Source organism: Poecilia reticulata, linkage group LG23 (genome assembly GCF_000633615.1).
Source record: "Poecilia reticulata strain Guanapo linkage group LG23, Guppy_female_1.0+MT, whole genome shotgun sequence".
Lineage (NCBI taxonomy): Eukaryota > Metazoa > Chordata > Actinopteri > Cyprinodontiformes > Poeciliidae > Poecilia > Poecilia reticulata.
Genome location: NC_024353.1, coordinates 4,582,075 through 4,599,565, shown reverse-complemented (window position 1 = coordinate 4,599,565; position 17,491 = coordinate 4,582,075). Strand labels below are relative to the sequence as shown.

At 39.8% G+C, this 17,491-nt stretch overlaps 1 protein-coding gene across 6 annotated transcripts in view; it reads right to left on the bottom strand.

The window, feature by feature from the left end:
• atp2b1a (ATPase plasma membrane Ca2+ transporting 1a) overlaps positions 1 to 17,491 on the bottom strand; it is a 44,198-nt gene that overhangs the window by 3,991 nt on the left and 22,716 nt on the right. For 2 of the 6 annotated variants that reach the window (XM_008400654.1, XM_017302849.1), the window contains exons 3-21: positions 14,731 to 14,928; positions 13,507 to 13,764; positions 13,275 to 13,400; positions 11,283 to 11,444; positions 10,429 to 10,467; positions 8,607 to 8,762; positions 8,306 to 8,520; positions 7,893 to 8,135; positions 7,532 to 7,773; positions 6,914 to 7,151; positions 5,547 to 5,726; positions 5,370 to 5,457; positions 5,172 to 5,278; positions 4,872 to 5,063; positions 3,829 to 4,042; positions 3,539 to 3,750; positions 3,335 to 3,442; positions 2,522 to 2,710; positions 1,861 to 1,950 (exon numbers count right to left, since the gene is read on the bottom strand). In XM_008400654.1, the coding sequence (XP_008398876.1) occupies positions 1,861 to 1,950; positions 2,522 to 2,710; positions 3,335 to 3,442; positions 3,539 to 3,750; positions 3,829 to 4,042; positions 4,872 to 5,063; positions 5,172 to 5,278; positions 5,370 to 5,457; positions 5,547 to 5,726; positions 6,914 to 7,151; positions 7,532 to 7,773; positions 7,893 to 8,135; positions 8,306 to 8,520; positions 8,607 to 8,762; positions 10,429 to 10,467; positions 11,283 to 11,444; positions 13,275 to 13,400; positions 13,507 to 13,764; positions 14,731 to 14,928 (3,257 nt within the window). Of the gene's footprint in view, positions 1 to 1,769; positions 1,951 to 2,521; positions 2,711 to 3,334; positions 3,443 to 3,538; positions 3,751 to 3,828; positions 4,043 to 4,871; positions 5,064 to 5,171; positions 5,279 to 5,369; positions 5,458 to 5,546; positions 5,727 to 6,913; positions 7,152 to 7,531; positions 7,774 to 7,892; positions 8,136 to 8,305; positions 8,521 to 8,606; positions 8,763 to 10,428; positions 10,468 to 11,282; positions 11,445 to 13,274; positions 13,401 to 13,506; positions 13,765 to 14,730; positions 14,929 to 17,491 lie in introns of all 6 variants that reach the window. The other 4 variants (XM_017302850.1, XM_008400658.1, XM_008400657.1 and 1 more) reach the window with 4 other exon arrangements.

Here is a 17,491-nt window from a genome sequence, read left to right as displayed (position 1 = left end):
AGCTTATGTTTGTGGAGGGAAAACAAAGAAGCTGCAGCAGCCAAGCATGTCTACAAGCTCGTGTACAAGTCGAGAACAGCACAAAGAGGAGAAAACTCACAAACGAGACCAGAGACTTTTAACCCATGCAGAGAGCAGCGCTACCTTTATTTCAATGGCAGTAAACCTTTGAGTATAGCCCATGACACATTTCACAGTATCTAAGGAAGAATACGCGGGAAGTCAGTGGAGTTCAAAGATCACTTTGGCCAAACTTTGCCATACAGGACACATTCCATCACAAAAGTATTCACTTAAAGACAAAGAGAATATCTGTAAGGAAGAGTTTGGGAATAAAAACGCTGTTGATCTGTTGGAGTTCCCCCTAAAACAATGGGGTGGGAAAAAAAAAACTGTTAATTTTGAGGGTTACTGTTTCACATTCAACTGTGCGTTAATTCCCTGAGGATGCTTTTATGACATGTGCAAGATATTTAAAACTCCACAGATGGTGAGAAGGTCTTCGTGGTTAGATCTGAAAGAGAAAAAGTCTAGGAGTCAGTGAGAGGAAAAGCCTTGCAAGGGCCTTTGGAAGTGGTGCCATCAAACAACAAAGATCCAGTTTCAACATAAAGAAGCAGATGAAAAGAGGCTGGACGTCTATTCTAGTACACTGCTGTGAAAAAGTGCATCACCCTTACAAATAGTTTTTATTTTATTGGACAAATTTTACATTTCTAATAAAAAAAAAAAATCTTGACCTTCATCGGGTTGTTCAGGCTCAAAAACGGAATGTTGCCGAATTGAAGCAATACTCAAGGTAATAAAGATTCATTGCCTGTTAATGCTGCCAAGGGTGGTACAAACACTTATTAGGTTTAGAAGGAAATTCAATTTCCAGATTCGGCCAGTTTGGTTTAGATAGTTTTTTTTCTTCCTCTCTTAGGAAAACAACGAAACAATTTCAAAAACAACCTCTCCATGTATTCTGCTTGATTTAGGTCGGACAAAAAAAAAAAAAAAAAAAAAAGGGGGGGCGGGCAAATACGAATGCATCCCAAACAACAACAACAAACTTTCTCCTAATAGCTTCATTTGACTGAACATTCAATCTGACTTCAATCTTTTCCACAGCATCGCCAGTCGGAAAGAAAGGGATCATTATTTAACCACTGACTGATGAGAAATCCACTGGAACTTGATCAGATTTCTAAAGTTTCCGTGTCATGGGTGTTTCTCTGTTGTTTAGCTCGTGATCATGGGCATATACTCAAAACATTTACCCAACCAGGGACTAGAGAGCTGCGACAAAGACCCATGACTGTTACGAAGGCACAGAGCAGACTGAGGCAGCCGCAGACAAACCTGCTCAATTCTGGATATAATCTTTGTAATAATTTTTTTTAAAAATCAACAAAAATATACACAAACCCCCCTCAACCCCCACCACCGTTCACCACCGGATAACAGTGAAAGGTTTCCATTTCTCAGACCCAAGCAGAAGCAGAACAGAAAACAGGATGGCACAGATAAAAAAACACCTTGACGCTTGAAGCGACCTGGTTACAGAGGACATTTATATACGGTAGAGTTATCAAAGCAGTATGGAGGATGTAGATTGGTGTCATTTGGATTAAACGTAGGGGAACATTGGGGGGAAGTATGAGAGTGTAAAAGTTGAACATTAGGCAAGAAAAAGAGAGGAAGGGAAAGATGTTAGAAGAAGAAAACAAAACAAAACAAAAAAAAAGAAGAAAAGTCTCATGCACTAAAGGAGAACACGCACTCACACCCCACAGTGGCAGAAGCGGAGTTGGCAGCAGTGGCAGTAGTGGTAGTAGTAGAAAAGGCTACATGTGTAGGGCTAGAAACATTGGTTACATCGTGCTGTTGTTGGCTGGAGTTGGAGGCCTGCCGCCTTAGAGCCCCCTGAAAGGAAGTTCCACTCTGGAACGCACTCACAACATCCATCTGCAAAGAATCAGACAGCGTGACAGGAGAAAGCCCAGAGGGAAATAAAACAACACAGCCAGAGGAGGCAGAGGAGAGGGAGAAGAGAAAGAAGAAAAAATAAATAAAGAAAAGGCAGCAGAAACCAGAGAATATATGTCACTTTGAAATTGGACTTGGATATAGTGAGAAAAGGAAGTGATCGGGTTTGAAGGCACTGATCGGAGGAAACCCGTGATGCAAAAATCTGATCGGAATTTCACTCTTTTTCTCTCTGTGGAAGCCTTTCATCCGTTCCAATGCGCACTGCTCCACTGTGATTTCCGTCCACACTGATCAGGACCTCCCACAGTAGTTGAGCTTACAGCGAATGAACTCTGTTTCAGTCCGAAATAGGCGCAACAAAATTTGCGGAAGCTCAAAAAGCAGAAAAGAATTAAAAAGGAGGGATCTTTACTTTCTTTAAGAATGCAGAGAGAAGGAACGTGACGCAGATTTAAGCTGGAAGAGCAACAGAGTTAAATGGTTTATGGCTTATAACTCCCAAGGTGTGGGGGGTGTGTAACATGCAGGCAGATGTAACAACGACTACCTGAGTTTGGATCCGATTGAGCCCTCGAAACCAGAGGATCTGGCCTCGGCGCAGCTCCCGCTCGGCGTGGTCAATCTCATCTACGTCGTCCAACTCCTCCAGCTCGTATTCGGGGATTTCGTCCTTCTGGGTGCCGTGACCTGCTGTTTTTAGAAATTTTAAGCGACTCGTGGGTATTGAGGAGATGATCTGGAAAGAAGAAAGTGGAAAAAAAAAAGAAAGAACATTTGGGAGTTGGTTTTATTCTTGATAAGACGGTTCTTTCGTACAAGTGAAACATGCCGTAAAACCTAAAACGGGGGGGAAAAAAATGCAGCTGATAACACGGGGCAAAGTCAAACATCACATGAAAAGCAGAAGTGGAAAAATACTTTTTTTCCCAATGAAAGTTTCTGCATAATGCAGGTGAAAGGCATCAGTCCGTGTAGAGGGATAAATAATTCACACAAAACATATCTATAGTATGGAAAAAGCACTTTCAGCTGTTCAGACAGGCAGTTTCATGCTTATTCAATTTTTACATAGTTAAAAAGAAGCAGGAAAATAAACTATGCTGGTGGTTGCAACATGAAAAATTGGAAATTTAGTAGCATTTTTGCCCTTTAATCGTTTTTCACTATGACTGCAAAGATAATTGTTTTGATAGATGTTCTGAACCAGTGAACACATTCGATGCTCCCCAATGTATCTTAATCATGTAACATATTTAATTAGACTGTAAAAACCATTCACATCCAGCAGGCTCAACACTAGGGGGCAGTGTAACAGCACATATGTTGCTAGAACGAAGGCGAAAGACTGCTATTGTCCTACCTGTCCCCAGAGCAAGGAACCAAAGCCTAAGAATGTGCACCACAGCCACTGGTCCAAGGTCAAAGCCACACAGCTGAACGGTTTCCCTCCAATTTGCACTATAAGTATCTAGAAGAGCAGAATCAAAACAGAATTATTTTTTGCATGTACAAGTGGAGTTTCTCGTATGGAACAAAACCACAGAAGTCTACCGTCTGGTTTCACCTGAATGATAAATGTGCCGAAGACTATACTGCAGAAGATGGGGTTGTTGAAAACGCCCTCAAACACGTTCCGCTCCCCATGGATTTTGCGGGCGTTGATTTCGTTGAAAAGCTGCATCAAGACGAAGGTGTTGAAAACTATAGTGTAGTGTTCGGAGGGCGGGGCGTGGAGAGGGGTGTTTCTGCCGCTGTCGATGTTAAACAACTTCTCTCCTGCAAGACGGGAAAAAAGGGTTTTTTATTAAGGGACAAAAGGAATCTTACAAATTCAGAATGAAAAGAGCTTCTTACCGACAAAAAGCAGCGTGAAGATGGTGATTAGCTGGTACACGGCGTGACCCAGAATGTTCTTCATCATGGTGCGGGATATTAGAGGCTTGTTGCGGCCGTACGGCTTCCTCAGCAGCAAGGCTTCTGTTGGCGGCTCGGTGGCCAAAGCCAACGACGCGAATGTGTCCATAATCAGGTTCACCCACAACATCTGAACTGCTTTCAGGGGAGAATCCTAGCAGCAGAGAAGGAAGGGCGGAAACAGGAAGTCATCCTTATAGTTCATAACATGCAGTGGGTTTGGAAAGTGTTCACTGTACTTTCATTTTTTCCACATTTTATGCTAAAGCCCGATTCCAGATTGCATTATGTTCATCTCTTTCCTGTTCTACAAACATACCCCATCATGACAACATGCACCAAAAAAAATTGTTTAAATGTTTTTAAAATAAAGACACAAAAAAAAGAAGAAAAAAGATTCTCATAAGTATTTAATGCCTTTTCTTAATACTGTATTGAAGCTCAAAATTTTGCCATTTCCTCTGATCATACTACAGATGTCTCTACAGTGAAATGGAATACGTCTGTGGTGAATTCAGCTGATTGGCACTGATTTGGAAAGACACACATCTGTGTATGTAAGGCCCCACAAAACTTCCACAGTAGCAGCATTTCCATTAACCACAGAAATGTGAAAATTGAAATCGCAAAAATAAACAAACAAGTTTTTCCTGAAAAAGGTTCTGTGCTAAGTGAAGTGGTTTTTCAGCCATATTGGAAACACTTTTCACATCAGTCAAGTCACGTGATCAACAGCCGGATGGTACTACTGGCAAAAACGACAAAGAAGATGACAGGAAGTAGTAAGAAGATGGTTGTTTTTCCAACCTCCACTGCAAAGGGAGAAGTGCCAAGCCAAACGAGATGCCTCTTAGTCAAAGTAAAAATTTGGAATCAAAGTGAATGGGAGAAAAGCCCAGACTGTGCTGTAAGCGAGATCTGAATCGAATAGAACAGTGCAGAAAAACAATGGCCAGGCTGGTCTCATTAACAAAGTGGTTTACCTGTGTGATGCAGGCTCCTGTAAACGCTACGATGACGGCCACGACGTTGACGGTCAGCTGGAACTGAAGGAACTTGGAGATGCTGTCGTAGACATTCCGTCCCCACATGACGGCTTTAACAATGCTGGAAAAGTTGTCGTCGGTCAGAATGATGTCTGACGCTTCCTTCGCCACGTCTGTCCCGGCGATGCCCTGAAAACAACAAGAGGGAAAAGATTTGTGTGTGTTTTTTTTTTTAAATATGTTTACAGTTTGTTTATAAGGATAACATGAAAATGTTTAAAACAAAGAAATGCTCACCATTGCAAAGCCAACATCAGCTTTCTTCAAGGCAGGACCGTCATTCGTACCGTCGCCTGTCACTGCAACTACCTGCCTCTGCTCTGCTATTGTGCTGTCAATTATCCCTAAAGGAAAGAAATGAACACCATTCAAAACAAACAAGCCAAAAATGATAAAACCGTTTTAGATGCACTTATACATTTAAACCGCCACTACCTTTAACTAAGGTGTGTTTATCCGTGGGAGACGACCGAGCCAGAACTCTGAGTTTGGGCCAGATTTTGTCAATACGCTCTTGTTCAATCTGAGAAGGTGAAGAATAAAGTTTCAATACAATTTCTCAGCAGCTACTGGTGGAATTTCTGAAGCCAGAGTCGTTTATCACGGCCCCACCTCTCCTCTTTCGTTGCGTATTCTGCGGTTGAACTCTTTTCCATCCAGGCAGAGGAAATCATCTCCTGGATTTAGGATCCCACACTTGGAGGCGATGGCACGCGCCGTGTTGATGTTGTCCCCGGTCACCATTCTCACCGTGATGCCAGCGCGCTGGCATTTCTTGATCGCGTCCGGGACCTGAAGGAGGTGCACACACACAAAAAATGGAGCCGTTCAGTCGGGGGGGTTAAAATCCCGACGATAAAACTGATATTGAATCCATCTTGGTCTACACATCTTGCATCATTTCCGACAAGAACACCTGACGTGCAAAAATATACAGAAAGCCAAGCACTTAAAGAGACATTACAAAGTCCACATTAGTCTCTTTGCCTCACTCAGGCAAAACAGTTTTAAAAAGCGCTGACCCTCATTTTCCTTTCTTAGAAAGCCTGAGCGGCCGGCAGAAGAAACCCCGCCGAGCTGCCGGTTTGATTCCAACCAAGTCTTTGTCACGTGGTCAAATTGCAAAGCAGATCTTCTCTCCCATCATCACCTTTCCAAGACTATTCAGGCTGCAGACGAGGGATTGGGAAATATGCCAACATTTCAGCAGCATCAACACTGGCCTTTGCGACGGGCCAGATATGTTCAGAGCCTTACACACGTTTTCACACCCTTGAACTCTTTCAGGTTTTATTTTGTGTACAACTTAAGTGGAAGGAAATGATGTTTTCTAAACATAATTGCACTAGCTGAGAATTTTACAAAAAATTATATACATTTTGCTTTTAAGATAAAAATAAAAACATTTCTGTAAATATGTTCTACCCAAAACTCAAGCAGCTTAGTTTCAGCTTCAAATTCTGTACAAAAAAAATCTTATTGAGCACCACTGCTATCCATTTATTAACCAGTTATCAAGAAAATAATCAATAGATTAGCCCTTCACTGTATTGATGTTATGCACAAATGGCTGATCTTTTCATGTTGATGCTAAAAGATTTTTTAGCTGCTAATGAATCCTTTGCAACAAATGATCAAGTGTGCTCTAAGGTACCGTTTGATGCATTTTAGGCAATAAAATGTCAATGTTCTTATTTAAAAATAAATTGTTTATTTGCACATTTTAATGTAATTATAATATTGCATAAAATGGATTACATAAAAACTCTGCATAATGTGCCAATTTTTATATCCGATTAATTGTCAGAATAATCAATAGATTAATGAATAACTGAAATCTTTAGTTGCAGCCCTAAACTGCCCTTTTTCTGCTGTGCAAAAGAATCTCAGGTGGCTTTGACTCTGGACTTTAACTAGGCCATTATGACATTTTGCTTTAATCTCTAAGATTCTACTGTAGCGCCAGCACGCGTCATTACCTCTGGTCTCACAGGGTCCTCAATGCCCACCACGCAGATGCAGGTCAATCCGGTGAGAATGTCAGTTTCATTGTCCCAGTCAGGCTGACCCTCAGAGGTGGGAAAGTCTCTGTATGCCAGGCAGATGGTCCTGAGACCTTCCGAAGCCATCGGCTCGATGACTTTCTTCACCATGTCGTCCCTGTCCCGCGGGCGGAAGACCTTCGACTCGCCATTCGCTGTCACAATTTTATAGCACCTGGAAAAAATGGAATAAAGACGCGAATGTTGGGAGTTCACATGAAACAGAAGTGATCCAGATTGAATAAAGATTAGAGGAAACAGAAAAGGCGACATTTCAGTAGTGTGCTGCAGTAATTCGGTGGAACACTAAGCCTTCTGTGGGTTAAAAAGGAGCCTGCTTGATTAAGAGGCTTACGGAGCTGTTACCGGCTCCTTTTCTCACTGCTTAGTTTAAGTAAAAGGTTTGGGTGTTATACACTTGAACTTCTTGGCTGCTTATGCTATTACACATAATTTAGTGAAAAGTCTGGCCAACCGTGGCACTGAAACAACTTTCACATCAATAGAAAAACCTACAGGCAACATGGCCGACACCAGAAAAGAAAAAGGTTTTACTTTTTAAGGAGAATTTCCGAGGCTCCTTTGCTGAACATCCGAAAGCTGCCGTCTGCCATCTTTAGCACAGTGCTCATGGATTTCCGCACCGAGTTGAAGGTGTAGACCTTGTAGAATTTCTCCTCAGGGATTTCAGCGCGGATGGCCTGATAGTCCCGCTTCAGGTCATTAGAGAAACCGAGCAAGGCACACTCCGTTTTGTTGCCCACCTGACGGGGCAGACCCCCTTCTTTTTCTGGAGGCTGGGGAAAAGAAATACAAGAAAGAAACTACAAGTTATGTTTCGAGATCTAGTTACTCACACTATAGTTTACAAATAGGGTACTTTTTTGATTTCTTTTATTATTTTAAACACGCCTACCAAGATATTAGTAGTGTAGGCGGAATTAACTGCTATGCCCAGGACCAGCACGTCTAGAATTGAGGTGGGGACGTCTTCTGGCTTAGGGATCTTCCTGAAGTGCTTGTCAGCAATATAGGCCTGGACCACGGCCATTCTGTTCATGGTGAGAGTTCCAGTTTTGTCCGAACAAATGGCTGTAGCGTTACCCATCGTCTCGCAAGCATCCAAATGTCTCACGAGGTTGTTGTCTGCCATCATTTTCTGTAAGAGGAAGGAGGAAAATCTTACGATCTCTGTCGGGAAACAAAGGCGATCACAGCACGACTTAAAGGTATCAGTTAGCAGCGTCTCGACAGTCTGGCCTGCTTGCTTTAATAAGGGTGTGTGTAAGCTGGTCAAGCACTGATTAAAGGTCACTTGGCAGAATTTACCTTGACGGAGTACGCTAGGGAGATGGTTACGGCAAGCGGCAGGCCTTCTGGAACAGCCACCACCAGAACGGTCACACCAATGATAAAGAATTTCACAAAAAACTGAATGTAAATGGGTGTGCAGTCCTTGACCCAAGGCAGGCCCTGGAACCAGAACGTGTCCACCACAAACAGCACCACCAGGATGATGACTGTAATGGCCGACATAAGCAGCCCTGCGGAGAAATCAAAGCCCAATCACATGCAGATCTACAGTTGAACATTGTCTGAGACAAAAATATTTTTTATTTTCTTTACTCACCTCCCTTTCCTATTTGCACAGCTAGTTTGGTTAATTTTCCTTGGAGAACAGACTTTTCTTTCTTTGGCACGCTGGTTTTTTTCTTCTCCTCTGCATCAGCTCCTTCATCGCTGTTGAGAGGCTGCATTTCCATAGCAGCACCATCCTGTTCTTTTGCTGCAGCAAAGCATACAAAGCAAACAGATTAAAGCAGACCTGTAATGGACCGAACTGTGCCGTCATAAACACAGTGCAAGCAGCAGAATTTGGTATGCATATAGATGAACTCTGTCGACATCAAACATTCAAAGTTTAATGTGGAATAATCAAATTATTATTTTTTGGTCTTCTCTGAACTTGTAATAAAAGTCTGTCCGATTTGCTGCCTTAAAACCACAGAGAAAAACACAACAAGTAACAGCAACTGGAAGCAACAAAATGTTGAGTGCTAGAATATTTATTAATGTCAAACTCAAAACACGTCATAATTGATGTATTTTAAACCAATTTGTAATTTTTTTCATTAAAAAGCTGAACCAAAAAACTACAGTATATGTAAAGAAATAGGAGCACAGGCAAGCTGTGACAACCACTATATAAAATTTTGTGTCTTTAAATCATGAAATGAAGAAAGCAAAATCATAAAATGACCCGCTCATTAATAATTAGTAATGTGAAATGAGTAATGTAATTTACTGAATGTATTCAACATGCTTCACTTATAAACTCGAAGAAACAGATTCAATACAATTATCAAAATAGTACATTTGCTTCAATACTTGTCTTGAAAATAGTTAAAGCATTTATCAATTAAATTCAAAGTGGCACAGTGCTTGGGGGAAAAAACAGTATGCTGTGGAAAGCCAGGATGTTTTCTCCTAAAGGTAACACTGGCAAAAAGTAAACAACTAGTGTTGTGGCTGCATTCCTTGGAAGAAGAAGCTGTTTTTAAAAATATGTTAAAAATATGTTACTACTACATGCAGCAGTCAAAATGGAAGAATGACAAAATATTTAAACTTAAAACACTTTTTTTTTTTTTTTATCATTGAGAATTCCTGTTGAGAAGTCTTTTACAGCTGATCCGAGTTGTTTTCAGAAGCACAAAGCGCTCATACGTAATTCACCAAAGGCTCTTTTTAATGTATTCCACCGTAGACAGTAACCTGGCACTGGATTTGACTGTATGCATTAGAAGCACAGCGGTGGTGCAGCTGCTGTGCACTCTGGCTTCCTCTGCACTCACACGGTGGCTGTAATCTCAGTCTAAAGGATTACTGTTGGTTCCTGGCAGGGAGAGGGAATCTGTGCACCGCGGAGCAGTGCCAGGGTTCTGGTCACAAACTGATCATAAAGTCCCAGCAGGGCTAGATAGGCTGGGTTGCTATCTGAATTAGCAGAAAACAGCCTAGATATCATTGCTTTAAATCTACAACTGCATTAGTGGAGTTCTTACAATTTGCCTACTGAAGAGTTTATCTTAAAAAAAGAAAAAAAAAAATCATGAGGGACAACTTGAAGAGAGAGACATGGGTGGGAAAGCAGATGTTCTGGCCCCAAAATTGTTGCAAGGCTTTAATCTCTTCATCACTAATCGCTATAACTGGATTCAATAGCACCTGCTGCTCAAAGCACAATGTGCCAGGGAAGGACGAGGGAAGGGAGAGGGGAGGGCCAGACGCTACACCGGACAGCCCAGAACAGCCCGTACCGACTTCACCCTGACACAGCGTCCCGCAAAAAAAAATAAAATAAGACTGCATAAAAACAGTCGGAGCCAAATTAACGGCATGGCTTTGTTGATATGAGGCAATCAACCAGCATTTGTGGGTATGAAGCATACCTTTCTTTCGATTTTCCACTGATCCATCTTTTTTCTTGTCTAATGGGGATAAAGGGAAATGGGATGAAAGCGGAACGGGTGGGGTGGGGTGTTGGGGTTGGGAGAATAGGGTGGAATGGGGAGGGAGGGGATAAAGAGATCATTAACGAATCAAAAACACATTTATATCACTTCTGAGTCAGGTTTCCAACATTATATTATATCCTGAACGCCATTCATTTTAGAGGTGAAAGTGCAGTGCTTACAAAGCCCTACATGTTTAATATTATTGAGAAGCCATACTGTGTGGTGAAGAAAAAACAAAAAAAACCTGAATGTTGATCCGTTAATACGGCTGCTGTAACTCAGACTTTATGATATGCATTTCTCTAGCTCCATCTAGATATCCTGTAACTGTCGATTATTGATGATTCACATTTGACTAAAATACGTTTTTGTCCAATTAATAAAATGCAAGTTTTTAAGTAGAGTAAATTGTCTGGTGAGAGAAATCAGACAATGTTTAACTTCATCAACCAGGAGGTATTTTGAAAATTCCATCAGTCTGATGAACTGATGATTATCATAAATAACATTTAGATCAATTATTTTAACTTGTATTAAAAGAATTAATGAATAAAAAAAAATATCGAATAACATAATACAAAAATTGTGATGAAAAAAAAAAAGTTAAATAAAATAGAAATTATGGGATTAATTTATTTTGGGATTTTTGCTTCCCACTTGTCCCCCTCATTTTCCCAGTTATCCCTCTGAGGGAAGAGGGTTAGCACCCTCTGGTAGCCCCCAATTTGAAAAACACCGGGTTAAAAAACTAAAAACAAAAAGGTGACATTATCAAGAAGGCCACAAACTTTTTTTCTGCTTTTTCTTCTCCTCCTTTTCCTTTTTCTCCTCATCATCATCTTCGTCGTCATCCTCGCCAGCCCCAAGCAAAGTGAAGATAATCCCGGTTTGTGAGTTCACACCGACAGCAGTGACCAACATTTTCCCTGAGCCTTCCATTACATGAGTGCCTTTAAACAGAAAACAAAGTATCAGTAAAAGCATCAAAGGTAAAAACAGTAGACCATTGGCAACAGTTTTTGTTGTGCCTCTGGCTGATTTTATTCATTTAAATACACTTTTTACAGTCTCATCGTTTGACTTTGCTTTTTTCTTTAATTTGGGCACAAATGTTAAGCTGAAGTCTTATTTAGAAACTTCTTTAGCTGGGCTTTTATGTGACAAATTAAGCTGCACATGGAAAAATAAAAATAAATCAATAAATGCAGGTTTTAAAATGGGGCTAATAAATACAAATAATGATCCAGAAAGAAAATGCTGCTAATGCATAAACCCGGCAAACCTTTAATCAAAGTCATTTCAATCAAACAGCCATTTTCATTTGTGCCGATTGAAACGAAGAACTAAAACGCTGCAACTGTGTAGCAGCTCCAAATTCCTCTGGAGATTTTTATTCATGTATTCAAAAAAGGAAGACATCATATGATGTAGGTCAGAAGAACGTAAATAAATTCAGTCTTTTCCTACTTTTGTGAAACCTAAAATGCATTTGAGAAAAGCTTTATATGCGCTCATACAGTCAATGTCAACTGGGGTTTCAACTGAGACAAAATGAAGCAAAATTTGTGGCATTAGTAACCAACAGCTTAGAGCCAATTACATTCAGACAGGATAGAAACACTAATTCACTCTATTTTAACAAGTCTTTAAATGATACAGGCCTTCTCAATGAAACATACACTGCATGCCATAAAAATTCTCATACTGATATGTTTTTCCCCCAATCTTAGCCTCAACTGTGAAATAGCCTATGGAAACTATTTTAATTAATAGCTTTGCCCATTTCTCATTTTAGCTGATACTTTAGGAAGGTTTACTCTAATAAACATTGTAGCCCTTTGTTACCATATTGGTACAGTCATAGTAAAAAGTGTAAAAAAATTATATAGTTAATCCCCTATAAACAAACACTGTGATTAGTGTCATTTTGCACAGCAAACCATTGTGAGCACGCAAAACAAGTGAACCATGTTAAAATATATTTTGATTCAATAATATCTGTGGTGTGTAATATCTGTGGTGTGATTTCAAGGAGACCAGATGATTCAGAAAGTTTGTTTTTCTTAAGATCAATACGTCTTATCAACAGAACGTTTAAAAACTGCTAGTGTTTTCATATTTTGTGAACTTTTTCACATTACGTTTTGCTTTTCAGCCAAACATTTCAAAGTGCATTATGTTAATTTTCAAGGTTGTGAATAATTAAAGTGGAAGGGAAAACAAACATAGATGCTGCAGAATGTTTTACAAATCAAAGTTAGAAATATATTCAGTGCATATATAATCAGTCTGCTTTGGTTAGGTTGAAACACACTGAAAGCTGCGACTCTAATTAGACAAAATGTGAGTAGGCTCATGCTAGGGCTGGATAATAAATCAAAAATCTATATCATAATAGGCATGTTATCAATATAAACAGATTGCACAGCTGATAGAATATTCAATAATTTCACTGAACTCTGATCGGGATCAGCACAGCAATCTGGGGAATGTAGGCAGAGGAAAGACTTTAGCTGCTCAACCTCTCAACTAGCTTACTCACTCTTTGGTTACCTAGCAACAATCAGTTGAGTAACTTGCACAGCAGCTCTTTAAGGTAACGCCACCAAGTTTGGAAGTTTTTCAGATATTTAAAACAAAAACTGATTCAATTATTGATATCAATAACTACAACAAAAGCTAATCTAATTATCGATATTGAAACCGATATGAAACGCTTATTGTCCAAGAGGCATGAATACTTTACAAGACAGTAATGCTAAACTTAGACTAAAAATTACCTGATAACAGCATGGGATCTTTATCTAGACTTTTCTTCACCTGGTCCGACTCCCCTGTGAGTGAGCTCTCATCAATTTTAAGGTCGTTGCCTTGTATAAGGACTCCATCAGCAGGTAAAAGGTCACCTGGAACACAGCAAGAATAAATCTTAACTTGTTTTATATTTACTTTAAATTAAAAAAAAAAGAACAAAAAAAAAAAAGAGAGAAATTGCTACCAGTATCCTCTTACCATATTTTATTTGTGCAACATCGCCCACAACAATCTCAGACACAGAAATTTGGATAGTTTGTCCTCCTCGGACAACAGAAAATTTTTGCTCCTGTTCAATGCGACTTTGGAGGCCCCTGAACTGCTTGTCTTTACTCCAGTCGTTGAACGCTGTTACCAACACAACACAGATGACTGACAGAAGAATGGCGGCTCCCTCTATCCAGCCTGCCTCCGCATCACCTTCTTCATGTCCACCACCAGCAGCTTTCCCACAATCTGCAGAGACACAGTGATTAAATCTTCCCTACACTTACTAATACAGTGCTGTGAAAAACAAAAGGTTTGCGCCCTACAGATTTCTTCTGTTTTTAAATTTTTTGACAACCTTGCATATTAACAGTAAGTGACAGGGCAAACATAACATCTATGAGAGAGCCTCAAAGTGAAAACAGCAAACTCGTATTTGCTTAAAAAAATTATTGCAAAAATATTGTGTGGACTGATGAGACAAAATCTGGGCTTTGGAGAGGTTTTTGCCCCGTCACATGTGTAAAACTAACAGCACTTCAGAAACAGAACATCAAACAAGATGACTGTTGTGTTATGGTCCGGGCCTGCTTTTCTGCTTCAGTCGGAATTGATGGAGCCATAAATTTTGTTCTCTGGTAGAGAGGCACAACGCTCTCAAACTCAACTTGCAAGTCCACATTTGAAAGGCTCAAAATACATAAAATGTTTTTGGCAAAACCAGCCAAAACCCAACCTGGATTTAAATTCAACTGAAATGTGGTGGCTTAAAACAGGTTATTTGTGTAAAAAGAAAAAAAAAACAAACAAACAAAAGAAAGAAATCAGTCAAATTCCAGCAGAGTGATGTATAAGTTGTTTGCTAGTTCTGTCAAATGGTTGTCGTAGGAGAGAAACATTTATTCAGTTAAGGGGATAATTACTTTGATGTCGGGCCAGGTCGGTTTAAGCAGCTTTTTCTTTTAAATGAAGCATTCAAAGGTTGCATTTTGTACAAATTATGTCTGACAAAATTTTACCAGTTGATATGCAAAAACAAGAATTCTGAAGGGCTAAATAACTTTTTTTTTTTTACTAATCCATATCCAAAATTAAATACTGAAATGCACTAGTTTCAAAATTTGGAAGAAAAAAAAAGTGTAAATACAGTTACGAACATGACATAACAAAAAAAGGTATCTTTAATACGTGCAAAATCAATGACATTTTACTTACGTTGTCTTTCGGTATCTGGTGGTCTATAAAAAGAAAGGCCTAGTGAAATTACGGCTGCCACTTCAAGAATAATTAATGTAACATCCTGTAGTGCCTCCCACACTAATTGTAAGAAAGTTTTGGGTTTTTTGGGTGGGATTAAGTTCTGTCCAAATACATCTATTCGCTTCTCAATGTCCGCTGGCTGTCCGCTAAGACCTGCAAGAGAGACAAAAAAGAAAAAAGAAAGAATATCTCAGATAAATTTTTATTTTTCTTGGGATTTCACAAGTAAAATAAAATGCAAGCATAAATGATCTGAAGTCAGGTGAATTTTACTGTAGTTAGCTGGCAGTGAGCGAGTTACTAAAGAGTCGTGCATTTTCGAGGAGACAATGCCCTCCGACAGTGACACACATTCGGTGGATACGTCAAACACTTTCACCTCATTCAGGCATTCCAGACAATGTGAGAGCTGAGGTCAGGTCTAACCCCACAAACTGACTTTCTAATGAAATGAGCAACCGCTTCAAAGCTGAATCAGATTTAGACTCTGGTGCCCGTGAGGACTGCGGTCCCCGTGACACATTGTCTGCTCGGCTGAAGAACCACTGAGCCATGTGCGCGGGGAACGTTCTGCGGAAACCCATTCAAAATGCCTCCATATTCGAAGCACAATTATATAGTCAGAAGAGACTCCACACTTTTGATGATGCATGACAGTTTTTTAGTCCTATTCAAGCTGGCTGTGCGTGGGCGACTGACTGTACAGACTAGATGGAGGTCTAGTATGTGTGTGTGTGGAGCAGAGGAGGTGGGGTAAAATCAGGATCATAAGTAGTGACTGAAAGTGCAACTGACAGGCAGATGGGGGTGGGCTGAGGTTGAGGTTCTTGTCAAAAATACATTATTGAATGCCGGAACTGGAAAAGCAGCTCAGGATTCTTATGTAACCCATGAGGAATCTTGTATAAAGATGCAGCAGATTACAACTTTAAAGACTCTGCTGCTTTCTGTTGTACGCACATATGTAAAAGAAAGAAAAAAAAATGTCGCTACACCAAGGTCCGTCAAGACCGGCTGCACACTTGTATAGTAGACAGTAAGGATTCAGACAGATGTGGCCAAGAAGAGAACAGATGCAAGTAGGCTCTAGTGTCATTAGTGGCTGATAAAGGCTAGACAGTTGTAGTTTTACCAGCGTTAAAAAGACAAATAATCATTCGGATATCATCTGTTACTCTATCACGTTTTCATTTTAAACCAGATGCCAAAAATGCTCCCATATTTCAGTTTTGTTCTGTGATTTTGTGATGTAACAAATAGGCCCGTCACAATAGCAAATTTTGCTGAGCAATTAATTGTCTAAAAAATTATTGCGATAAACGATAATATTGTTTCAAGACCTTTTGACATTGATTTTATGGAAATGACTAATAATGCATGCGATTTCCTGCCATAGATGGATACACTTTATTCTCAAACGAACACATAATACTGGAACTGATAAAACTAAATAAACAAAACAACCAAAAACAAAAATAAAGTGGATTCGCAGTCTCCATTAACAAAAAACGTACTTGAATAAAAACTAAACATAAAACCAAAGTGGAAATAAATACTGCATGGTGCGTTATGGTGGATCGTCGTGGCCGCTCCGATCCAAATCAGGGGTTTTTCCCGACTGGGAGCTTAATGCAGCCTGTTGAATGTGACAGGTAGCCAATCAGAAAGCATTGATTCTCCTCCGTGCTTTCTGAGGGGAAATTACGGAGGGGAATCCCAAACAGCTGACAAGGCGCAACCCGAAGGGACATTGGAGATGATATGTGGAAACAACATTAATATTTATTCAACATTTTGTGCAAAGAATATAGAAATGACAAGGAGAGGAGTTGGAGCCAAATTGCTACCGCATAGGTTTAATTTATCGTGAGATTAATTGATTTATCGTTTATCGCGACAGGTCTACTAACAAACAAACAAAGCAGTCTTTATTGACTGGCTTAGAAACTAAAAGGAGAAACTACTTCCTGCCTTACTTTAAAATAATAGCATCAAGCTCAAAGCACACACCTTCATAAACTTAAGCGACTGGACAAGCCACTAACTGAGAGTAGTTTTATTGCACTTTGTGAGACAATTTAGGAGAGTATCAAGGTTATTAACCTCGTGCAGTGAAATCTTGTTACACTTCTCTGTATTAATGTATAACTATTCTGAACTTTTGAAACTGCTGGTAGTGTGCTGTGGTAACCGCAGGGGGAATAAATACATTATATTGTCAGACAAAAAGGCCACTCAACTCCAAAGCTAGCAAATAGAGGTTACGTGCTGTTGACATGGTAAGGTGCTGGTAAAAAAAAAAATATATATATATATATATATATACACACACACACACACACACACACACACACGGACTGCTTGAAAAAAAATGTTGATGGTCCTCTTTTAAATCCTCTTTCCAAGGAAAGATTCCTCAGCACATTAAGGCATTTAGCTCTGGTAGCAGCTTTTTTCCTCCTTCCTCTAACTTTGCCAGCGAGTTCTGAGAAACAACCAGGACTAATTAATTAGAGAAGTTACTAATAGTACATTTAAAACAGTACACGAGTTAAAAAGCTTTGGATCAAAGTCATTAAACCAAGCATAGTCATTAAAGTAATTTCGTTTAAGGGGTGTTGTGACTTTACATGCGCAACATTTAGTGTAGTTATTCCTAACACACATCACCCAGTAGTTTTTTCACACACACACACACATTATATATATATATATA